The 25,702-nt window shown below is 41.1% G+C and overlaps 1 protein-coding gene and 1 non-coding gene across 6 annotated transcripts in view; both read right to left on the bottom strand.

Moving 5' to 3' along the window:
* The window catches only part of Rbms1 (RNA binding motif single stranded interacting protein 1), a 219,607-nt gene that overhangs the window by 22,419 nt on the left and 171,486 nt on the right, over positions 1 to 25,702 (bottom strand). For all 5 annotated transcript variants that reach the window (XM_004651875.2, XM_004651876.2, XM_004651877.2 and 2 more), the window contains exons 3-6: positions 25,262 to 25,320; positions 20,395 to 20,486; positions 9,999 to 10,156; positions 7,867 to 7,946 (exon numbers count right to left, since the gene is read on the bottom strand). In XM_004651875.2, coding sequence (XP_004651932.1) covers positions 7,867 to 7,946; positions 9,999 to 10,156; positions 20,395 to 20,486; positions 25,262 to 25,320 — 389 coding nt within the window. The remainder of the gene's footprint in view (positions 1 to 7,866; positions 7,947 to 9,998; positions 10,157 to 20,394; positions 20,487 to 25,261; positions 25,321 to 25,702) is intronic.
* Positions 1,428 to 1,561, bottom strand: LOC123460510. The gene has a single exon (XR_006637058.1). It is a non-coding gene; the product is annotated as a small nucleolar RNA SNORA3/SNORA45 family (small nucleolar RNA).

Below are 25,702 nucleotides of genomic sequence, written 5' to 3'. Positions count from 1 at the left end.
ATATTTCCTGACTATCATAGTTGGCTAAATGGATGTATATAGAATCTGTGGATATGGAGGATTGTATTTTGTCCTCGAGCTGAAAAACTTTCATTCTTTTCCAGAGTAACAATGCCTAAGAAACACATTAAAAGAACAAATAGGCAATAAAAGGGCCATGAAAATCCTCCAGAGATTTTCCTAAAATTGCAACTTTTCTTCTAAACATTACTCCTCTGTTTCTTGGTACTGGACTATGTCCTAATGATGTCCCAATATGGAGCTATGGCATATAAGTGAGAATGGGTCATGAGCATTGCTGGACAAGTCAGAGTGCACAGAAAGCAGATATAACACAAGCTGCAAGTCTGGATTCAACCAATGCACACTTCCCAAGCGCCTGTGACACAGATGGAATGTCAACAAAATGCCGAGACTTTACTGAGGACTCTTGCGCTCAAGACTAGACACTTCAGACAGCAACAGGTACACCTCTTTGCCCTTAGCACAGAAGGACTTATTCAGTTTTCTGCAGAGGTCCAGAGAGATGGGTGGGCATCCTGAAGTACTGGAAGGAAGGGTAAGTGTCAAGATATCAACCAGAAAAACTCCAGCCAACACCACACGCATTAGTCTTCCCAGATACTATACTGCTTCCAAGAAAGGACTGGAAGAACATTTTAGGACACATCCCTAAATCATGACCATAGTGTTGCAGCCTGAGGCACATCTACTATGGACATGAGTTTTATATAACTAACACTTCCCAGCCTTGCTTCCAACATTCACTGTGTGGAAACCACCTTCAGCCACATTATTTCCTCATAATGGAATTTTCATCAAGTTACTCTTAGGTAGTCATTGAAAACTTCTCTAAAAAATCACCTGGGTTCTTTTCCCTATTTGGGACTTTCCAAGCACATATGACCCACTTCAAACCAGACAGCATTCAAAACCTAGGTAAACTAATGAGACTTACATTTTCTAAGGGAAGCAAGGAATGCGGTAAGTAAAAATGGAAGGAAATGTCTTATAAGCAATCTTTTCCTCCAAAAAAATTTATAATGCACATTTTAAAGAAGCATCTGCTATAAAAAATATAGTTTCTTTAAATATGGTAATATTAGACACAAAGCACCAAACTTTAAAGAGACATTTCAGAAAACATATTGTATTAAAATTATTACATGTGCCACAGATTTTTATAGAACTATAAGCATGTTCTTCGTTATATACCATGCCCAGGCCAGGGTAGGTTTGAGCAAACTCAACTGTCACCAGAGTATGACGGCGGGCAACAGACTTCTCCACAAACGCATGTAACTAACCACCTTTCACTTCGCCTGCTAGAGGCTTGCTTAAATAAGTGACAGTTAAGATGACTTCACTGTTTATTTTCAGAAAGTGCCTCTAAGGGATTCCTTTTTGATTTTTCCTTTTATTGGGAGGACTGTTTCTGACTTGGGCACTAACAGGGACACTGACTGCCTCAGCCAGTGAATGAAGACCAGCAGATTGTCTGAGGACTCCACCACACCGGGACAAAGGCTAAGCTATGTCAGGATGTGACTCCAGTCTTGGCTGAAGTGGGTTTCTTTTCTGAACTTGGCTCCGGTGTCACAGGCAAACTGCCAACTGTGCAAGAATCCAAGTACTCTGACAGGAACCATCCCAGATAATTCTGCTATGCCAGCCAAACAATGCACCATTAAATAAGCCGTCGTCTGACTGCATTTATGAGAAGTTCTGTCTGCTGAGCAATGAGCCTACGGTATATAAACATTCCAGTGGCGGCTCATTCAGCCTCCCCCTTACCACAGTAGCTTTGCTTTTCACCTGAATGAATCTCTGGTAATATGCACTCCCCAGATACTGAAGCTACGGAGCAACAGAGGAAAGAACAAAGCTAACATACCAACAAGGTCACACTCATAGTATGTGTATAAAAGGAGGAATAAGGGGCTGGAGAGATGGCTTAGTGTCTAGGCACTTGCCTGTGAAGCCTAAGGATCCCGGTTCAAGGCTCGATTCCCCAGGACCTACATTAGCCAGATGCACAAGGGGGTACACACGTCTGGAGTTCGTTTGCAGTGACTGGAAGCCCTGGCACACCCATTCTCTCTCTGCCTCTTTCTCTCTCATAAATAAATAAATAAAATAAACAAAAAAAATTTAAAAAGGAGGAATAAGTCCAGATAATTTGGAAACAATTTCGAATTCTTCACGGGTTCTAACATGTGTTAGGGACTTCTTTTTTGGGAAAAGATAAATTCATTGCGAATCCCATAGTGTGCATCTCAAATTCAGTCTGAAGGCAGTTCTACCTTATTTGCATCCAGAGAGATCCTACAGATAGCCCTGATTATTGGGGTGAGTGGCACATAACAAGTGCGCACAGAAACCACTAAGTAATTTCTGCAGGTCCAAGGTAATACATAAATTTCCTGGGCTAGCACAAAATAGAAAAAGAAAACAACTTAAGTAAATTCTTCTGCTTTCAAAGAACTCCTGACCTAGTTGGGAACCAGGTTTACTACACAGGGAAGATGATTAAACATTCCAAAACAGTGTAAACTTAAGTATTGATTCAGAACAGAGAATGATGGCCCAAGTGCAAAACTGTGATGCTTACAACACAGACAGAGCTTGCATGTTTCTTGTACTTTACATGGCCCTTGACACAACTTGGTAGGAACTATTCTCTACCAGCTGTATTGGTGGCCAGGCTCTTATAATCCTTGACACATGGTTTGGAAATCAAGGGGATTTTTCCTTGAATGGGTGTGACCAATAGTCTGTGAACTCACTTCAAAGAAAATAGTCAAAGGACACAACCATGAAGTCCTCTGGAGAACAAAGGAAACTATCTACTCAAATCTGTGACACCCAGAGAGTTCTTTCACTGAAGGAACTGGAAGATTTTATCTCAGACTGATACAACTTCAAAATAAATGCATCCTGGATGCTCTTCCCTTCCAAGTTTCCTTGCCGTATGCAAGGAGGAGCTGGGAAGAAGTCACAAGTAGTGGACAGTAGTCTCCCCTCAAGAGAATAAAGCACAGGAATCCTGAGTATACAAAGGCTGAATTCTTGGGATAGTGTCCTTCTGGGCCTTGTATTTTATGTTCCAAACTCGTGTCTGTGGGCAGTTTATCTTTAGAGCCAACTACAAAGGTAGCATGCTGTCAGGTTTTGGTGTTACAAAATCAAGGATAGCCCGTGGTATTGAATAGACTTACAAATTAATTCCTTTATGGAATGAATCTAGACTCAAGACAATTAAAGTAAATTCCTAGTAATATTCATTCAGTTAAGTATGGAACCTAGGAGCCACAGGAAGGCAAATGCTCAGCACAGTTCCCCCTGCGCAGCCTTGAAGAGACTCTCACTCCAGTGACTACTGGCTGGAATTAGTCTCACTTCAAAATACCTCGATGCTTTCTGGCCTTGTCCTGTGTGACAAATGGAGTATGTGGCCTCTGAGCTTGCCATCCAGACTAGGGGCCTGACCAGCCTTTTCTGTTATGGAGTCAGGTTCAACTCACAGTATCCACTTGCTTTAGGGCTGCATAAGTTTTGTATATGGAAGGTGGTGAGGTAGCTGTCCAGACCCTGGGTTTCTACACAGTAGCTTCTGTAGAGACTGGAGCTGGGTGAGAGGGAGCTCACAGGCCTCAGGCTCCCCTCAGGAGTACTTCGGGTAAGTCCTGCTGATGTGGCTGACCCACTGTAGAGACTGATAGGCTGGTGGCCAGGAAAGGCACCTTCTCCAGACAAGACGAAATCATTTCAGTGCTGCTCCTTCAAAGCAAGGTGAGGCAGTTTCTCTATCCTGAGACACTGCCTGCTGCCAGGCAGCACATGAAGGGTTGGCTGCAAACTGAGATTTTCAATTTCTCCCCATATGCTAGCATGTTAGGAGCCAGTGCTGTCTTGGCATCATAATGTAGTGAAATTTATTCAAAAGTAACAAACATTGGTTGTTGCTTAATATAGCTCAAGCACTTAGAGATGAGAACTCATTTCTAGTACGTGGGACTGACACATGTAAACATGGTCAGTGGCAGGATGGGAGGTGAGCATCCCCAGGCAGAGTGTGACTTAGCTGGTCAGAAGAGGTCCCTGCAGGGAGAAGACAGGCTATGAACAGTCTTGAAGGGTGAGAAAAGGACAGTCAGGTTAACAGGAAGCAAAGAAATCTGAGGCACTGGAAATCACTGGAGAGAAAACAGACAGAAATTACGCAGGGCAGTGTGAAAGGTATTCTACCTGTAGTGCAAAACTGGCAAGAGGACAGACAGGATGTCAGTGATGGACGGAGAATAGACGGGTGACAAGGGCTCCAGTCCCCTTGGCCTTCAGTGCCGTTCTAGGAAAACTAGATCTTTTCTTTGGGGAGGGGGTGATTTTATTAGTAAAGGGACATGCCATGTATTCTATATAAAGCTCTCTGAACAGTTTGGAAGCAATCTGAAGGATGCATGACTAGACACAACAGGTAATCAGGAGGCTGGTATGATGACCCAGGTGAGAGACAGGGGTTAAATGAGATAGTGATAGGAGTAAAGAGAGAGGGGGAGATTCTAGAAATAACAAGGAAGAAAAACTGAAGGAACTGAGTGGTTGTTTGTATGTTGGAGATGCAGAATATGGACCTATGGTGACTGAGGCCAGGCAGGTTGATATTCAGGGGGAAACAAACAAAAGAGATGAATGTCTAAGACTCACTGGAAGCAATGATTGAAATCTGGAGAATATATAAATTCTTTCAAAAATGAGAGCCCAATATTGAATTCAGGGCTGGGGCTCTGGCTCAGCAATTAAAGGTACTTGCTTACAAAGCCTGCTGACTCGGGTTTGATCCCTCTGAGTGATTAGTGGCAAAAGGCGTTGATATGCACATACTCTCTCTCACACACACAATTGAAAATATATTTTTAAAAAAGGCCAGCTTTCCAGTGTTAAAAAAAAGGAATTCAGGGGAAATACCAACAAGTACTTGTAGGAGAACCAAGTCTACAAGAAGGAATGAAAAGATGAAGAGAATAGAGACAAAAAAGGGAGGAATAGAGAAAGGGCCAGCAGTTCCAGACAACAGACATGGCACCTAAATTACCAGGAAAAGCCCTGGATCTGACAATCATGAGCAAGTTTATGGCCTGAACTGTGTTGTTTCTCCTATTCTGCCCATCCCCTAAAGGAAAGATGTGTTAGAGTCTCCTCTTGAACCACAGAATGTGACCGTGTTTAGAGACATTCTTCAAAGTTAAAATGGCAACATCTGAGTGGGCTTTCATCCAGAATGACTGGCACTTTCTTTTTCTTTCCTTTTAAAAATTTTATTTATTTATTTATTTGAGAACAACAAAGAGAGAGAGAGAGAGAGAGAGAGAGAGAGAGAGAGAGAGAGAGAGAGAGAGAGAATGGGTGAATAGGTGCGCCAGCGCTTCCAGCCACTGCAAACGAACTACTGATGCATGCGCCCCCTTCCAAACTAATGTGGGTGCTGGGGAATCGAGCCTCGAACCGGAGTCCTTAGACTTCACAGGCAAGCACTTAACTGCTAAGCCAACTCTCCAGCCCATGACTAGCATTTTCATAAGAGAAAATGTGGGAAGAGAAGCACATAGAGAAAAGATGATGTGTCAAAATAAAAGGGGAAGGTGGCCATCTAGGAGCCAAAGAGAGAGGCTTAGAGCAGACCCTTCTTTCACAGCAGGAAGTCCACCTTGTACCCTCCATCTTGGACCTCTGTCACTACATTTATATTGTTGAGGCCTCTTTAATTTGTGCTATGCTGTTACAGTTGCCCCAGAAAACATGATGTTTGGCAAGAGGACTGTCAACAGCATCGTAGGAGGAGATAGGGTAGAGAGAGCTAAGGTGTGATGGGAAGTGAGGGCAGTTCCCTGTGTTTGTGAGAAGGAGCTAGGGAGGAACAGTGCTTAATCTTAGCTATAAGATCACAAAACTTGAATGATCTCAAACACAACAAACATCTTTTTCTATAAAAGTTTTTGGCATAAAGCAGTTCACACTTATGTTCCCTGAGTTCTGAATGTAAAAATGTCGACTGCAGTTCACAATTTCTCTTTCTAGCACTGTTTGTGTATTTTCTACCATCTTCTCACTGGTTAGTCTTATCAGATATCTTCTATTTTGTAAGTCAAAGTACAAATTTTTGGTCTTGTTGATAAAATAAAGAATGTAAGCAAAACACAAAGATTAAATGACATGAGAAGAAAACAGAGCAAGGCCCTGTGGGACAGGATCTGAAAGACAGCTTTAAAATCCTTGGGAAAGGAAAGGGGAGGGTATAGGCCCCAGGTCCCTTATGGGGAGGATGGAGGAAGCTGATGGCATTTCTGGTGCTCTCAGTTCTGTTCGTCAAGCAGGAAGTGAAGTCATGTGTTCTGTGCTGGTAGGGGTTATACAGCTGGTGAAAACAGAGAAGACTGCTGCTGGGGTGGGCAAGGGCACAGAGAGACCAGCGCTGTTGAGGGTCTGGTTTAACAGAAGACACGTCACTTGCCTAGTGACACAGGGAAGAGTGCAGGCAGTCTGCTGCAGGGTAAATCCACGCTCAGCATTCAGGCAGGCAGGGGCGAGCAACGGTTGATGTAAAGGAAGAATTTAGCACTTATAAATTGAGGCCAGATGTTGTAGGGATAGGTAACAAATGAAGGGCCAGTGAAGAGAGACAATGAAAGGATCACTTTGTTTGTCAGATGAGGTTTCCCAGAAGTTTTTGTGAATATTATCTTGGCACGAAATGCTCCTGGGGTGTGGTGGTCTTGATATGATAACACAGTTAAGCAATGGGGAGAGTGACCAAAGTGGAGTGGGCAAGGAAGGCACAGGAGCTGAGGTTCACGTGATGCTGAGATGGAAAGATACAACACTCTCAATGGGTGAGACAGAGATGGGAAGGTTACTGTGGGTGGTGATAAAATAGGTTTAGAGCATGAATACCCATCAGAGGAGCATATTCTATGTTTATAAGTCACCTGCTTACTACTTCAAAAAATATTTACGCTTTTGGTCCCCAGGAAGAGGTGGATTTTCAAGTCTAATTTGCTAATATAAAGAAGTAAGTTTTAGGGGCTGGTGAGATGGCTCAGTTAATGAAGTGCTTGTCAGGTGAACATGACAAACTGAGTTTGGAACCCAGAACCACAGTAAATGCCCAGAGGGCATGGCAGCCTGACTGTAAACCCAGCACTTGGGAGGCCGAGACATGGAATTCCAGGGCCAGCTAGCTAGCTGAGTTGATGAACTCTGGGTTCAAGTGAGAGGCCTTTTCTCAGTAAAAAAAAGGTGAAGAATGATTGAGGAAGTCAACATCTGGCCTGCACATGTATGCACACAGAGATGTTCCAACAAACCTAGCATTCTCCCCCATCCCCCAAAAGAAGACAGTATTAAATAGTAAAGTGAGAGTTTTGTTCTTAAGAGCTATTATGTCTTAGCCATTAAAGGTGCTTGCTTATAAAGCTTGCTTGCCTGGGGCTGGAGAGATGGCTTAGTGGTTAAGGTGCTTGCCTGCAAAGCCTAAGGACCCATGTTGGACTCTCCAGATCCCATGTAACCCATATGCACAAAGGCGAGAGAAGTGCAAGGTTCCATATGCACACTAGGTGGCACAAGTATCTGGAGCTTGATCGCAGTGGCTGAGGCTTCATATTTTCTCTCTCTCTCTCACACACACACAAAAACAACAAACCAAAAAGCTTGCTGGCCTGGCTTCAGCACCCATCTAAAGCTGGACATTACAGCAATATGAGATCCAGCTGTGCCTATACACACACAAATTTAAGAGAGAGCCATTATGAGCCAAAGTTATGTACATACGATATAAAAATACTGACACAATTTTAGACAACATACCAGAAACTCCTGGTGGGGTCTTAATAAATTTTCCATTAAAATGACCAATGACAGCTTCGCATTTTTCTGTTGATTCCATCCTATTTATATATAAAAAAACAAGGCACCTTTAAATACATAAAAGTCTCTTAGTTTCATTTTGTGCTATGCACACACAACTATTCTTTGAGGTTTTTGGATACATATGAAACCTAGCAAAAACATGAATATGGTAAATAAGAAAGGGTTTATCCTTAGATGTTACATTTGTACTTATATAGTAAAATATTAATATAGGAGTACATTCTCAATTATAAAAGATGAGTAAATTACATGCAGAGCAGGTATATCAAATTATAACTTTCTAATTATGGGAAATCAGCAATCCATACATAATAGCTTTCTTAGTCATGATATTGAGTTACAAACAATTGCTTAATATACTAACATACTTGTTATATGCTTGATTTTAGTCTGTGTTTTTATGAATCCACAAGTGACAGAAAAATGAATCATGATAGCTGTGTGTTAATCAGAGGGTATGCCTTAGGTGTATTTTTTCATTTGCTTTGAGTTAAAAATTAAATTTGGGCTGGAGAGATGGTTTAGTGGTTAAGCGCTTGCCTGTGAAGCCTAAGGACCCCAGTTTGAGGCTCAATTCCTCAGGACCCACAAGGGGGCACATGCGTCTGGAGTTCATTTGCAATGCCTGGAGGCCCTGGTGTGCCCATTCTTTGTCTCTATCTGCCTCTTTCTCTGTCTGTCACTCTCAAATAAATAAAAAAATTTTTAAAAATTAAAAAAAATTAAATTAGTAAAGTCAATGATGTATTTTTGTCATCTTGACTTCAGAGGAAGAATTATAGGCCAGGGCCCAATTTCACAACTTATTTCACATATACAGGTGGTTAAAAACATTTGAGACGTATTACTGGGAAGTTAACTTATGTTGACTTGATTTTCTTCAATGGGAACATTCATATCACTTACTCAAAATACACTATATGAAAAGATCATCCAGGGAGTTGCAGGTTAGTTTTAATAAACAGTGACAATCTAATTAAATTTTACTTTAAAAAAAATTGTGTCTTTGAATATGGAGGATACATACTTGATCTGCTTTTAGAAGAATACCCACAGCAGGGATGATATGGTCATTCCTTGTCTCACCTGGACCCTCACAGCCATACACTGGAGGGGCCAGCCTTGGCGACTTACTACCGAAGGGATAGTTGAGTCTCGTTACAGAACTATCTGGCCTAACAGAGCAATGGACTGTAAGTCAACAGAGCCACACAGCCCTTGATTTGTGACTTGGTGGCTAGGTGAAAATAGATAGCTCTTTTTGCCTTAATTTTCTATCATGTCAAGTATCATGTAAAATTATATGTGATAAATATTGCCTTGTTGAAATCACACATCTGTGATAAGATGTGACTGCCATTTTATAGGAAAGTAAAATGCCAGCATTCTTCTTTCAAAGTCAGTTAATAATTTAAAGCATGAAGTTATTACCTGTCACTACACACTATTAATAATTTGCTAATAACACATGTACAACCAGCTTTTGTATATGAGCTTTAGCATTATAACTTTGCCAAAAAATCACATCTCCTTTTGTTGTAAACCAAAGTAAAGTATCTTTTCAGGGAAGATATACCAACTAAATGGAAGGAGTGAAGGCACACTAGTTATATCTGAGACATTTGCTACTTTTAAAAGAATTGGAAGAAGTGTAAAGTGTTAACCACCCCATAATCTTAATAGCTGTTAAGTGTCAGATTTGTCTTTTTTGAATGTTTGAAATATTTAATTTAAAAACCTAATTAGATCATTTACCCATGAAACTTAGGTGTTAGGGAGCCTGGTTTTCTTTTTTCCACGTGCAAGTGCATGAGTTCAGGACTACCGCTTTTGTGACAGCTCCTTCCTTGAGCAACCAGGCTTGTGTGCTTGGTTTTGAGAATCCTAGTCAACCTTCAAAGATGTACGAAGACTCACACAAATTTACATGTAATTTAAGTGCATGGTGCATCTGGTTCCCATAACCCTGGCTTAAGTTTTCTCTTTATGATCATTGAACTTTTTTTTTTTTTTAAATTCCTGTGACAACCTAGTTGTTGTCATATAAAAAAGAAAGGGCAGTAGGTTACCTGGCGAAGCCAACGCCACGGCTTGTACCGCTGGAGTCGCGCAGTATCCTTGTAGAAATAACTTGTCCAAAGGGTTTGAGCATATTTTCAAGTTCTTGCTCATCCATGGACAGTGGCAGATTAGAAATATACAGGTTGGTAGGATCTTGTTCCTGTTGCTAAAGTAGAACACAAAACTGTTTATCACTTTCCAATAGAAGACCAGATACTAATGTTAACACTGATACTTTTCTTTAGCTGCTGACTTTGCTCAAGCCTTATCTAGTAAGATCACGGGGTTTATAGACCTCTTGAAAACAGTGCCTGACTCTTGAATGATCGGCACAGGTCAGACTTGGCACAGAGCCCTTCTTAACAGATCTGGAAGGGGCTCCACTGGCCTGCAACATTGAGCCAGGGAGGTTTTTCTCATGAAACTGCAACTCTCAGCAGCATTAATGTTTCCAAATTTAGCCATCCACCCTCTCCTTCATTGCTGTTTCTAGAGTCCAGTGTAGGCACAGTACTGTGCAAAGGCTATTGCTGCTGACAACTCGACAGGGACACACATAAAGGATTCTGGACCCTGTTGTACGGAGCCCAGTGCAGGCTGTGTGCAGGTTCCCCATATCTTATCTATGGTAGATGCTATACTACCTTACCTCCCCCATCTTTTTTAGAGACAAAGTTTTGCTATGTCTGATCCCCCTGCCTCAACGTCCCAAGGTTACATATATGCACTACCACATGTAGCTCCATTCACTAACTTTTAAATAGTGGTCAACAGCAGAAAACAGAGAGCTTTTAACTTAAACTAGCAACCCAAAGACATATAAAGGGATATCGTATGGACAAAGTGAATTTTTTTAAATATATTTTTTAAAGTTTTTATTTATTTATTTGAGAGCGACAGACACAGAGAGAAAGACAGATAGAGGGAGAGAGAGAGAATGGGCGCGCCAGGGCTTCCAGCCTCTGCAAACGAACTCCAGACGCGTGCGCCCCCTTGTGCATCTGGCTAACGTGGGACCTGGGGAACCGAGCCTCGAACCGGGGTCCTTAGGCTTCACAGGCAAGTGCTTAACCGCTAAGCCATCTCTCCAGCCCCAAAGTGAATTTTTGACTTGAAAAGCTAAGCTGGGGAGGGGATAGGGCAGGCGGGTTGGGTAAGCCCTTGTTCTACAATGGGGACTCTAACAGCCAATGGGACTACAACTGCCTGGGAGATTATTAGGAATGCACACTCTTGGGCCCTACCTCAGACCTACCAAACTAGAAGCTGCGTTTTACATGATGCCTAGGGGATTAATAAGGCAGTGAGGTTTGAGAAATAATTCTCCTACTTCATTTCTCTCCTAGCCTTCCAGTGCTGGGGTAAAGTCATCCAGAACAAAAGAGATACAACTGACTTTTCTCCTGACCAGGGACTGCTGTGCTGTGTATATGGATGATGCGTGTGGGACATCAGAGGAAAGCCTACCCAACACAGGAGTATGGTCCATGTCAAAACTCACCTCTTCAACTATGAGATATAAACTCTGATTCGCCTCTGACCTTGTACCCCATCTTGACCTTGTTCCTAGAAATAAGGATTGAGCCCAGGACCTTGAACTTTCTAGGCAAGAGCTCTACCACTAAGCCCATCTGTTTAACTGTAGTTTTACATGTTGAAGTACGTAAGAGCTTATGCCTTTTCTTTAATGAGTACTTTTAGTAAAGCTATTAATTGATGGCTTAGCCTTTGGCAACAGATTCACACATTCATAATTTCCTAGATCTTTGAAATATACAATATTTAAAAATATATGTGAGGCATTATGTATATTTGAATTTGTATCAAGTTTTTTTCAATGTATCTTAACACTAATTAACCATGAAATGAAATCTTTTATATAATGCTGAAGCAACAATGTACACTGATCTTTGGTACTTAAAAGATTTAAAATATTTTAGACCTGGGGATGTAGTTCACTGATATGAAATCTTCCTGGCTCTGAGCTTGGTTTCCAACAATCAATCAAATCAATTAATAAATGAAGTAACGATCTGCTTTCCTAAAGAATGGCAAATGTCCTGTTTTTTTTCAAGAAATAAAGTTAACAAAGGCTGAGAACTATGGGCAACAACTTCCTGGTGGATACACTGAGGACTGCAGTGTGAACCTGACCAGTCCAGATAGTCTGGACTCTTCAGAGTGTGTCGAAAGTGGACCCAAGAAAGAATTAAAGCATTCCAAATTTTCAGCAGTAATAGGCCAAACACGTACTAACCATTTGCAGGCTAAAAGACATGGCTCCTATCTTTGCTATTAGGCAAGTTAAAGTGGTGCCACTAGTTTGTCTTACACTAAGCAAAACACTTTACTATCAGTTATATAAAGCACATCTTTAATGTCTAAAAATTGGAAAGTGATTTAACTGATGTAAGGCAATAATTCAAGCAGTTTTTCAAAACACAGGGAAACTCAATAAAATTGGTTCTAGGCATTAAAATTCTCAAATTCTTCTGAGGTGTAAGAAGTAATAATCTTATCCTTTTATTTCCACTTCACTTGTTATATTTACCAACATTACCCAGAAAATCACAGTTCCTCACTGATCATCTCAGTGTATCCCTACCCTTCCAGTCTCTGAAGCTCTCTTAGATTAGAAGACACTTCCTGTTACTATGACAATCTATCTGGCACCAACCAGTACAAAGAGAATTAATTTCTCCTTGAAGGTGGTCTCATGTAGCTAAATTTCTACTGCATCATGTATATTCCAGATGTTCACTTTAAGGCAAATATGACCCCAGTCCTGCCTGTCTAGAAAATTATAGTTAAATAGGGAAGAGAGAAGACATGGGTAATGGTGGTGGTCAGAAGAGAATGCTCCTGGGAAAAAGAGAGGACATGGCTAATTCTGTGTAGGTTAATTTGCTGTCAACTCCATCAGGTTAGGAATCAAGTCAGGAAGACATATCTCTTGGGTGGCTTTGTGAGGACATTTCCAAGGAGACTTTCCCCAGAGTGGGTGGCTCTTCTGGTGGTGGACTACATATGAAGAAGCTCCAAGAGGACATGGGGTCCTTTGCCTGGCACCTGTGCTACTCACTGGTGTTTGCGACTACCCTCTTGCTGTTACCCTTCATGAACTTTGGAACCCAGATTTATTAGCTTTCCAATGTGGACTCAACCTGGGGCTGTGCAGGTACTGGTCCTCCCAACTCTCCAATTCACAGGCACCTATTGTTGGACTGCCCTGCCCAGTGAGCTATTCTGATAAACCCTCTCCATAATCCACATTCATCCCATTGTTTCTGTTCTTCTAGAGAACCCTGATGGGCAAGGACCTGAGGGGCAAGTAGAAGTGAAGACACTGAACCTGACTGTGAAAAGCTATCTAAGGTTTTGGTTTTATTTTCTACACCAGGAGTGCTAACATCAAGGGAAATGGCCATGTACTTCTGGAAGAACCTGCACACAAAAGCCACAGAAACTAACAGCCTTGTCCAAGCTGCAAAAACATCCTTGAAGAAAAAGAAAGTCAAGGGCCGCACGTGGTCCGGCACTCAGGAGGCCGAGGCAGGAGGGCTGCTGTAAGGTCAAGGCCAGTCTGCACTACTGTGTGCGGCCCTATGCTAACCGGCCCTCCTACCCAACAAAGAGTGATAGAAACTTTACCTTCTACTCTAACAATTGAAGTTTTGTAATAAAAGAAAAATGCTTGTGACCTAATGCTATTAGGCAACACTGGTACATCTGAAAGATATGACACTTTGTGGTGCTAGGCGGGGGAGGAACTGCAGTTTTCAAGCCACGCCTTGGAAAAGAGGAAGTTTTTTGATGTCACCCTAGCAGGGGAGGGACATGATCACAATGACTGAGATTTCTGAATCATATTTAGATTCAGAATGAAACAGAGAACTCCCTTATTAATGATCATTGAAATACTCATGTTACATAAGAGGTGCACATTTAAAACATTTTGGACTTTCTTTTAAATCATGATTATAAAGATTTCAAAGACTAATACATTCAAGAGTGCTCACGGAATTTGTGGCACAACAAATTATTGTTATTGTTATTATTATTATTGTTGTTGTTTGGAGGTAGGGTCTCATTGTAGTCCAGGCTGACCTGGAACTCACTATGTAGTTTCAGGGCAGCCTCAAACTCATGGTGATCCACCTACCTCTGCCTCCCAAATGCTTGGGATTAAAGGCATGTGCCACCACGCCCAGCCACAACAAATTATTTTTAAAAGGGCATTGACAAGGTGGCTGTAAGTACTTCTGAGTTTGTGTTTTAGTTGCTTCTGTGTAAAACATTAATAAAAACACTACCTATTTTACAAAGTTCTGATTTAACTTGAAAGTTTGCAAATGAGGAAAGCTAAAATTATTTTAAAATTATGAAGCAGAAAAAATAACCCTCTTTACCTATTCTTTGATAAAATAGGATAATGGGTTAAATTTATATAAATATTTCCTGTGGATTTTTTGTTTGTGTGGTGCTGAGGATTGAACCCATGAATCTGTATATTCTGAGTATTGTACCATTGAGACACACCCCCATCATTCTTTTTTGTTTTGCATTTGTTTTCTATAGTGAAAACCATGTCAGGTTTATTCATTTGGGCTAACTCTTAGCGTCAATAGTATTTATTCTTTCTTTTCCCATAGTCATCCTGTCTTGTAAAACACTGCTTACAAAGTTACAGCAATTTTAAAGTTAAAAACATTAAACAAGGGGAAGAATCCCCAAGCTGGTAGCACTAGCCACAAAAATAGCTAATCCCAAAATTGTTCACACATTCTCATTACTATATATTCATAGTGAACGGGACATAAACTACTGCTAATCATTGGTGGTATTTTTCAATGAGGCTAATTTAGACTTTTAAAATCTATGACAACCATAACTTTTATTATGTCTAAATAATAAATTACTGTAAGAAGTTATTATGTTTGAATAAAGTTAATCCATCATTTATTTGTAGGTAGCCAAAAAGAGCAGGAGCAATGGGCGTCTTTATGTCCCTAGGCACAGAAGGGGTTCAAGGGCTTCTCTAGAAAATGTAAAACGAGGCTCCATATTGACTGTGAGAGGGCTAAGCAGCCTAATGTTCACTTGAGTAGAAAAGCGGGGCTTAGAGGTCCCACATGCTGTAAAGCACTCAGTCGTCATCTGAAAGAAATTAACAAAACCCTCCCTTGTGCATGTGGAATGGTTTCTAAAATGCAAGAAAGGGACTTGGCAGAGAGAGCAGACATCTGTTTTCTCTTGTATTGAATAGGTTCACCAACCAGCAGATCACTGCTGACGGGTGTATGGTTGCAAACTGCTTGGAGCAGGGTGGGCCTCTGGGTGGAGCAGGGTTTGAATGCCTGCTTACTTGCCTGCCTGTCTATTAAGAAAAATGTGCCACCAGCCAACTGACCCCTGGTGACCCCCACCAAGTGTTAGGAAGTGCCAAAGGTCCAGGGAAGGCACTTTCTTACAGACTCGCCATTCATGCTTTACATATTTTGATCTGGCTATCTGAGCTATTTTCATAGAACATGAATTTTTGAGACAAAGTCTCACATTTGTAGCTCTGGCTGGCCTAGAAATCATGGTAATTCTCTTGTCTCAGTCTCCCAAGGGCTTCTACTATAGGTAGAAGCCATCATACTGGGCTTAGAATCTGAGTCTTTTATGGGGGAAGGGAAGACACATATGAAACATCTGCCAAGTTTGACATAAACAGGCTTTCCACAGGCCCAAGGCCATTTCTGTTTGGTAAGTTTTACAGGGTACTCCATGGGCACAAACCATCCCAGTGTCTGTCCAGACTTAGAAGAAAGTTATTCGCTCCTCAATGAACCAAGCAAACACTAACCTAGACATTGGGAGTTAGAATATGCATGAGAAACATCCACTAGTCTCTAACTCTCAACTTGTAGTACAGGTTTGAATATCTTTGGGGTTGTATCTCAACCCAGGTGCCCAATGTGTCAAACAATATTGTATATCTGCCTCTCCTCAACCGAATGCCCCTTCATTATTTCATATTACAAAAGATAATATGTGGATTCATTCACTAGAAGAAAGTGGATAGTGGTGGATCTTTTATAATCCTACCACAGGAGCCAGACTCAACCTTAAAAGTCTTCCCCCAAAAGATGTGCCAGGTGCTCCTTGACCCTATCAGCATAAGTACAGACACTCAAAGCCACGGCCGCCTTCTTCTTTTTTTAATGAAAACAAGAAAGCTGATGGCATTTAAAATATTTTAAAGATAGGAGAATGAAATCAGGGACCTGGTGAGCCTGTACCCTGGTCCTCCCCACATATGATGGAGGAAGGGATGAATTCTCCTAGGCAATTTGCAGAATAGAGCCTGTGGAGCAAGTCTCTGAACAGGAGCCGTTATCAGCCTGTGGGAAGCTGGCATTCTAAGTGCACTGCCGGTGTGACATACAGCACTGGTCTATACCCAGTACCATTTGCTAAATGCATTATAATGGCTTCTTCTAAACAATAAACTATTTTCCTTAATATTACAGGTGCTGGAAATGCTGTGTAATGTGTAATGACAGCTTAGTGTTCAGGGGAGCACTCTAAAGCAGGCCTCTACATTTTATGAGGGTGATAAAATAGGCGTCTGCATAACTGTTCCAGCAGAAGTTGGGTGCTCTTCTACACCGAGAAACCAGACCTACAGTGAGACTGCAAGGAGATGGCTGAAAACTGGTATCAGTTGTTTGACCACCCAGCTGCTGCCTTTCTTAAAGACCGGAGAAGCTAAAAATGATTTTTATGTAGTAAGAAAGGCAGCCATGTTCTGAGCCTCCGCATGTGGTCGGCTTCTCTCTCATTACCAGCCAACCAACAGGGCTTTCAGCAGCCCTTGCAGGAAGCTTGATAGGCATCCCGTGGGCTTGCTGGTACAATGGGGTAGATTTCTTGCCTCAGAAGATGAGCAGTTAAAAAGGAAAAAGCTGGCTGAAGGCCTAACAAGTGTGGCTGAGAAATTCTTTCCTCCTGATGGTTGTCAATGATAGAGGGGGAGTCAGCCAATCACGGGGTCGAGGCCAGCCTAGGCTACAAGGCAAGATCCTTTCTGAACCAGAGAAAAAAAGGCTGGGAAGATGGCTCAGTGGATAAATCACCTGCCACAGAAGCTTGAACAACTGAGTCTGGATCCCCAGAACCCATGTAAAAAAAAGCTGGTCATTGTGGTAGCTAGCTGTCATCCCAGCACAACTATAAGTGAAAAGAGAAGCCAAAACAGGAGAATCTGCTGAAAGCTCATGAGCCAGCTCACCTGGCAAAAAAAAAGCAGCAGTGAAAAACCTGAGACCTTGCCTCAAAGAAGGTAGAGAGGACCAACACCCACAGTAGCCCTCTGACCTCCATGTGCATGCTGTGGCACATGGATGCCACATTCACATACATGGACACAAAAACATGACAAAAAAGGAAGTGGACCACACAGTTTTCTCAAGGTTGTGTTAAAGATTCCTTTCACATGGAAAGCCCAGTCACCCATTCTGAACACAAAGCAGGTTATCATGTGTTCACAACATGCTTACAATCTCAACAGTACCACTGGAAATTGCTCTATGTGCCAGACTAGTGATCAGAAAATCATGATGCTTGCTATTCACAGTTTCTGTTTAACTTATACTCTGGAGTTGAAGAAAATCCAAAGGACAACCCAATTATTGTGTATATAAATCAAGAATTACTTTAGGAAAGTGATCTCTCTTATTAATTCCTGAAATCATTACTTGTGTGGGCTCTTATATTCAAAATAAAACTGTATATTCAAAGCAAAATCTCAATTCTGGTGATTGCATGTAATGTTCTTCAGTAGCTCTTGGCAGGTGAGTTCTGAGCAGGTAACACATGTCCTCATCAGAGTCCTTGAACTTACAGAAACCTTATACATGGGAAAGTGCTACATGAGATTACTATGCAGAAGTCAAGAAGGACAGTATAAAGTCATGAGTTTTGGTGCTATACTGCTTTTTGAAAAGAATACTCAAAATATTAAACTTCAAATTTTCAGGCTTGAAAATATTTACAAGGAATTGATGAGGAATAATAATCTCATATTTTTTTCATAATTCCATTATAGTTACTATGCTTAAGAACATACGTTAAGCTTACACTTGGGCAATAAAGGGTTGCCTCCTATTATTATTATTATTATTTTATTTTATTTTTTTTTCGAGGTAAAGACTCATCCTAGCTCAGGCTGACCTGTAATTCACTATGTAGCCTCAGGGTGGCCTTGAACTCTTGGTGTTTGATTCTCCCCTCTGCTTCCAGAGTGCTGGGACTAAAGGCATGTGCCACCACATCCAGCTGCCTCTTAGTTTTTAATAAAAATATACTTACTTGGGAGCAGTTTGGGGGAGCACAATCTGAGATACCTTTAGCTTTAGAGTTATAATTACAGTAGACCAGGGATCTAAATCATTACAGGCCAACTTTTCCAAGTTCATCAAATCTATTGAAAGAGTCCTGACTTTTTTTTTTTTTTTTTTAGGTAGGGTTTCACTCTGGTCCAGGCTGACCTGGAATTCACTATGTAGTCTTAGGGTGGTCTCAAACTCACAGCGATCCTCTTACTTCTGCCTCCTAACTGCTGGGATTAAAAGTGTAGGCCACCGTACTTGACCTAACTTCTAAAAAAAAGAAACTGACTGGGTGTCTTAAACTCACTTTGATAAGGACCTTGATGTTACATGCCTGGTCAACCCCACTCACATATCTGAATTATGCTATTTCAGATTCTAGCTATAAACCTTGGCAGGGAAACTAACACAAGATAAAATTTTCAGGGAAAACATTATTTTTATAGTAATTAAAGTTCACGTATACTGTGTAAAATATTTAGTAAGCATTAAACACATGGTCTCCATTGACAGTCCTTTTGCACTTAGGCATATTTATCACATTCCTCACTTGGAGAAATTTTTCAACAATATTCCTCACCCAGAATGCTAAAAGTTTCCCAAGATGACCCCCTGTTCCGGAGGTGTGTGTGCAGAACTCTGTTTTCATTTTTCAGAAGGTAGTGAGACCCCAGGAGATAAACTACCACTGTCACCTCAGTCATGGCCCAGGTGAAAACACAGAGGAAGTGGGGAAATGAGCAAGAGAGCGACTTCCATGGTGAGTGTGACAATGAGCCGCAGGGTGAAGGAGACGGGCACTGAGGACACTCAGCGCCCACCAAGGCAGAGATCCAGAGGCTCCTAAGAACCCATCACTGAGGCAGACTTAAAACACACCCACCATGGCTCCAGGAATTTTGCGAAAGAGGGGGGTCAGAAAGACTGTAAGAGCCACAGGTTGGGACATCATGCCCAGAGGCATTCCCTTCCCCCAATAATTGACTGCTGCTCCCACAATGCAGTACCCACAACCCCATGGGGAATTATGAGCAGAATGGGGGCTGGGAGGAGGGAAAAGATGGGGCCAGCACATGATGTATCCATACAAAGTATGTTCTTAATAAAACAATAAAGAGAAAAAGAGAAAAAAGTTCACCAGAAACAGGTCTAGACAAAAGCCCTATACAACTACTGAAGGGTAGATTTATATGTCATAAATAACCAATATGTAAAAATCGCTGACTACTGTATAGGAAAATGACATTTATAACTTACATTTGTATTAAAATAATTTATATAAATCCATGCATGTGCCAGTCATATATTTCTTCAAAATATGACCTACTCTGCATAATTACCTTTTTTAAATTAATGTTTTGGTTAGAATGTGATGGAATGGGTTTCATTCTGACACTTTCATACAAACATATCATAATACTTTGTTCTCATTTGCTCACTCTCCTTCCTTTTCTTTCTCTTGTTGATCCCCTTCCTCCCTCTTAACTGCTTACACTTCTGCTTTTAGGATGTACTGCCCTCTCTGAGGTGTGCCTAAAATGGATTAATTCCTTGGGCAATGAAATTTAAAATTCTTAGAAAGCAGTCAGTACAGATCGTAAAGCCTGAGAAAACCTAGTGTTGGGCTGGAAAGATGGCTTAACAGTTCAGGCGCTTGCCTGTGAAGCCTTAAGGACCCAGGTTCTACTCTTTAAGTCACACATAAGCCAGATGCACAAGGTGGCACATGTGTCTGGAGTTTGACTGCAGTGGCTGAAGGCCCTGGTGTGCCAATTCTTTCTCTCTCTCCTTCTCATTTAAAATAAAAAAAGAGAAAGAAAACCTGATGCTACTTCTTCATTTCCTTATGGAATTACATTAACTTACTACGTAACCTGTAAACATACTCCAAATCCTTTACACATTAAAGTATGAGGCAGGGGATGGCTCCGAATGTCTTGCTAACAATGTGAACAGAGTCCACAAGGGGAGGCTAGTGAGGTGGAGGAGCAACTGTGTCAGCTCAGAAGTGAACCTCCTCACTCACCTTTGCCATTTGAGCCTGGACTCCACTGGCTTTCAGTGCTGACACAGCCTTCTGAGCTGCTGCAGGACTGTCAAAGTCAACAAAACCGTAACCTGAAATGCAAAAGACGCTTGTTTGTAAGCCATTACTTTTTGGTTAAGTAGAAAATAACAAAAACACAACCAAAAGAGACTCCGTTTTGTTTCTGACGCAGCCCACAGAAGTAGACGGTTCCGCCGGTGGCCAGATGTGCAAAGCCACAGTGCAGTGGCTTCTTCAGGACTCTGTCCTACGTTGTTACAGGGAGGACAATTATCTTTCTAAAGTGTGTGTGTGCAGGGGCTCGCTTTGTCTTCTTCAAGAGCTTCTCAGATGTCCTGTAGTTACTAAGAAAAACAATGACATTTAAGTTGCCAACCAAGAAAAAAGGTAGATGACAGCAGTATGGGAAACAACTTCAGATAAACAGTGTTGAAAAGCAGGTGAAAAATGACAAACAAAAAACATGTTTCTTCTGTAGACTGCACCTTACTTTTCAAAATTATAAGAAGTATAGCCACTAGATACTACCGTATAATCTAAAATGTAGTGCCTGGTTAAAATTACTCACCTACCCTAAAACAGTCCCGTCAGCTCGCTTCAAAATAAAAGAGGACGTGAAAATGTCTCCAGATACCCAAAATAGTTGTTCCATCAGTTCACACCAGAGGTTTCAAAGCAGAATGAAATAAAACTAACAAATAACCAGCAAGAGAGGCTGCTCCTCAGAGTTATTTACCCAGAATTTCACAAACATTTTTAATGAGCCTGTCATCTATTTTTCCAGGCTACAACAAATCAAAACAGGAAATTAGGGAAAAAGAGGTGGGTGAGGGTAGGGTGGCAAAATATGCACATGGATGCCACCAAGCAGTACAGAATAGTAGCAAGTAACAGAAGAAGAGAATGTGCTCTCCCATTTCCACAGCATACAGCAAACAGCTCCACAAACCTCAGCAGATCCCTTGAGCAACGCGTTTTCAAAGCGGGAACTCTTGAAGTTAGTGAGGAAAGGTAAGTAGGTTTAGCATGCTGTTTAAAGGACCAGAGACTCAGTCCAACTATCAGCTTTTCATGGAGTGCACATCAATTATTAATTTGTAACACATAAATGTATAAATATATATTTAGGGCAAGGTCACAGTATGTAGCTCAGACTACCCAACCTTGGGATCTCCTCAGCCTCCCAAATGCTAGGGTTACACGCATGCAGCACCATATATACATGGTTCTAAAATTAATTTTAAGTAAGTATAAATTGAAAAAGAAAAGCACCAGCTGGATGGAGGTGGTGAAGAGCCAAACCTGTCATTGATTTCCAGGACTTATGAGCAAATGGTCATTTTGACCCATGACATACATCAGTGTCAAGAGAGACACATACATGGGAACAACATGAAACACAAAGCTTCAGAAACAGGCTGGACAGATTCGCAGCATTAGTACCCAAAATGCTGCCTGCTAACAAACAGAGTTATAATGAAATACAGTAGACTATCGATTTCAGAAATAGATGTTTTAGGAGAGATGAATGTTAAGCTGAAACAAAAAGCAGCTTCTTTATATTACTTGGAATTGGATTCGAAAAGGCTTAATTTGATTTAGACAGCACAGAAATAGCCAGGTTGGAGAGCAAAGGGAGGCGGGTGATCCAGGCCAAAGCAGAGGACACTACGCAACTGCCAGGTTAGGAATTAGGTTAAATGCATCGTGGGGTGCTGTGTAGAAATCTGATATTATTGCTAATGTGCAAAGTTGTGGGCACACACAGGCAGGCTCTGTCTATCTCATTCAATTTCTGGAATTCATAAACGAATCCTCAGCTTTTCTGCAAAGATGCAGCTCCTACTAGTGGATGCTGGACTTTCGTCTACCAACTTTGCTAGTGCTAATCATGTACACTAAATGGGTCAAGGTACTGCACTTGATGAAGTGATCCACTTGTGCAATGGGATATTTTTGTTACTATGTTTTCATTAAGGGAAATGCATGATGGTCGCATGTAATTGTTGACATGCCTTTCTGGCCTCTACTGAATCCTAGTGTCACACTTCATCACATGCAGCAGGTGAGCACAACCTTGTGCTCTTTTGCTGTCTTTAGCTACTTTCAAGTCCGTATGAGACCATCTACAACGTAGCTATTCATGGTTTTAATGAGACTTAGTTATATAAACATGCATTGCGGCTGTCTTTGAAGGCGAAGTTGAATATGTAAGATCCAAGTTCTCTCACTGAGGCTCTGAGGAGACCACTTCTCAGGTTCCAGGAGCAGCTTGCTTACAGAAATCATCCCCCGTGGTGTAATGAATGAATCATGGGGTTAGCTATGTTTTCCAGTTTTTCTTTTGCCACTAGGAAACACAGGCCCATTTTATAGCAAATGAAACCATTATTCTTATTTTTCCAATTCATCTGATTTGCCCTTTTCCATTTTTGCTTGTATCTGAGTATATATGTATCCTTGTCATATACGTAGCTCTATACCAATGTCAATTTCTAAGTCAATCTTTTGAGAGCTTTTTCACCTCAATCTCTCACATACCACAGTATTTGTAAATACTTAAATACCTTTCATTGGCTAAACTCCGATAAAAACTGAAACATAACATAACACCTGAATCTTTGAGAAAGAATGTACAAGTTATTCATACATAAGTGTTTTCTTTGTCCCAAATAGGTTCTGTGGAAAGAAAAATGACCTGTGACCTAACATCTACTTCCATATATGTAATTCTTTAAAAATATTCAATTTATGAAAATTAGTATTTAATATGAATTTTCACTTATAATAATCCTCAATAATCTCTCATGTATTAATTTATCTATAACCAACCCAACTCTCTAACATGCAAATTTACTCATATACTTACCATGACAAGTTATCCTGGGTAAGACTTTACCTAACTTTGACGAGTCAAGCTGGCATTTAGCCTCATTTGCCTTAACATTACTTTCCCACCTATTCCCCCAGCTCTTCTTGTCATCACATACTCCCTTCACATCGGTTTGCATGCACTACTGGAAGCTTGTGAGGTGGAAAGGGTTTCATGTCTAGGCCCACACACGGTAAGGTCTCCTGAAACCCACTTGAGGGGAAGATTTCCAGGAGGATATAAAATACATACAGGATTTAAAATCAGCTCTGAATTATCCTTATTTTAATTTAGAAGCCCCATCGATTTCTCCACTTATCTGTGGACCCTTTCCAACAGTACAGCTTTGCAATATGGTATTACCAGAGTTAGCCTCAGTTTCTTATGCCCATGCCTCTGTCACATCATGCTGCACATGTGGTGGAATTCGGGCTTCCAGAGGAGTGGCTGCCACTAGAGAAGAGTCTATAGCAGTAGTTTCTCTTTAGAGGTGCAATGGAATTCACCTGGGGTGGGCCTCTGAGTCTGCACCCACACTTAGCATGCCAGCTCGCTGTCTGGCATGCTGACATACCATAAGAGGTTTTCTGGGGTGGGTGAGAGAAGAAGGGGAGGTATGGCAGGCTGACATCATTTATCCACTGTGATTTCTCTCCTGGTTTGAAATTAGCTTTGGCAATCAGCTTCCTGCTTTGTGCTTGCAACCACCTATTTTTCTCTATAAAACTAAGATTTTTTTTCCCCGTGTCTCTGATCTCCCAAATCATTTATAAATTTTAAATGAGACTGATCTTGGCAACTAAGCATATGCATTTCCATCTCTAATTTGACTCTCTCTAGTTTAATTCATTTAAAGTATTTATTGGGTACCACTCTACATAAAGCACACTCTATTCACTGTCCCAAGGCAAAACCGCCTTAATGTGCCATGTTGATTAAACACGGGCTTAGATATTTGCCACAATAGCTCCTTTAAATCTAGGCACTTTGAAGAAGAGACAGAGAACAATGAACCACTTCACGTCTAGATTAAAGGAAATGGCCGCTTACAAGGAGAGGCCCCACCACAGGCTTCATTTATGGTCCTTGCCTTTTTCAGATGGTGCTGAGCCACTGTCCCTTCACCGCCACTTGAAAAACTGGGGTCTAATTAATGAGGAGATCTGCCTTCTCTGCCTATTCCTGTCAACTTTGTTTCAATTCATGGGGTCAGTAGTTAGATTCAAAGTCAGCTGACTCCATTCTTCCCTTTTCCTAGAAATCACATGCCTATTGTTAAGATGCTAGATCATTAAAAGTCAGAGCCACAGAGCATCCAGGCTGCCGGCTCTGGATGCCTTCTCTCGCAGCTCACGGAGCTGGATGAGCTCATCCTAATTACATGGAAAACTGAAGGTCAGTGCATCAAATTAATGCAGCAGCATATTTCAAAGGGGTGCATGACCTCCCCTCCCTAGCACAATTTGGTCAGTGAAAACGGTTCTTTCCTCCCTGCTGCCAATATTGTCAACAGGCATTCAGCAGAGAACAATTGAGAGTATTGAAACATGTAATTAAGTACTGCTTAAAACTACTCTATTCTAATTAATAGAGCCAATTTGCACAATATGTAATCTTTTCAGTTCTTTAGTACAGTCCAATGGTCTCCAGTAAGCAGCTCTAATCTCCTCAGGCTCAGGAAAGAAAAGCTATTTTCTAACACTACTCCCCTTTTAAAAGCAGGGGCTAAATGCCAACTAGTATTTTGCATGTTAACTCTACTGGCGCCAAATCTGGAATTCTGGCAACCTGCTAGTGGTGGTTGAGTTTCCAGCCAAAGCTCAACCAGGGACAAAACAAACGTAAGCAATATGCTGATACTGTGCAAGATAGGAACTGGGTGACATAGGAGATTTGTTTTTTAATAAAATGGGGATAATTGTGAAACCTAAGAGCATTCCAAATTTTTCTAAAGCTGTGATTTAGGAAACATACCTTTGCATTTGTTCGTTGTCTTATCCAAAATTGCCTTCGTGGAGACTATTTTCCCATATCTAAAAAGACAGGCAAAAAAAAAAGGAAAGTTATAGGGAGCTCTTATTCATGTCTAAGTCCAAAGAACACACATATTTTTCAAACATCTGTACACTTTAAAGTACAAAATGTACTTTACTAAAGGGCAGGCAATGAGAATTCTGTACTTTCAACTAAAAGAAAAGAGAGTGGCCAAGGTTCCCTCTTTGAATCTCTGCATTAAGTTTGATGTTATGCTTTGAAGAACAGGGACTTAGCTGACAATCTTAAGACAAGAACATGGGATATGTGCTGGAGATATGTATATTTCTTTATTTACTTCACACTACATCTCATCTGTGGTCAACTACAAAGCCAAATGCAAGTTCATAGATCTGTTAAGGTACTATGACCCACACAGCT

Source organism: Jaculus jaculus, chromosome 4 (genome assembly GCF_020740685.1).
Source record: "Jaculus jaculus isolate mJacJac1 chromosome 4, mJacJac1.mat.Y.cur, whole genome shotgun sequence".
NCBI classification, from domain to species: domain Eukaryota; kingdom Metazoa; phylum Chordata; class Mammalia; order Rodentia; family Dipodidae; genus Jaculus; species Jaculus jaculus.
The sequence above is the reverse complement of the archived record's forward strand: the minus strand, read 5'-3'. Positions and strand labels throughout refer to the sequence as shown.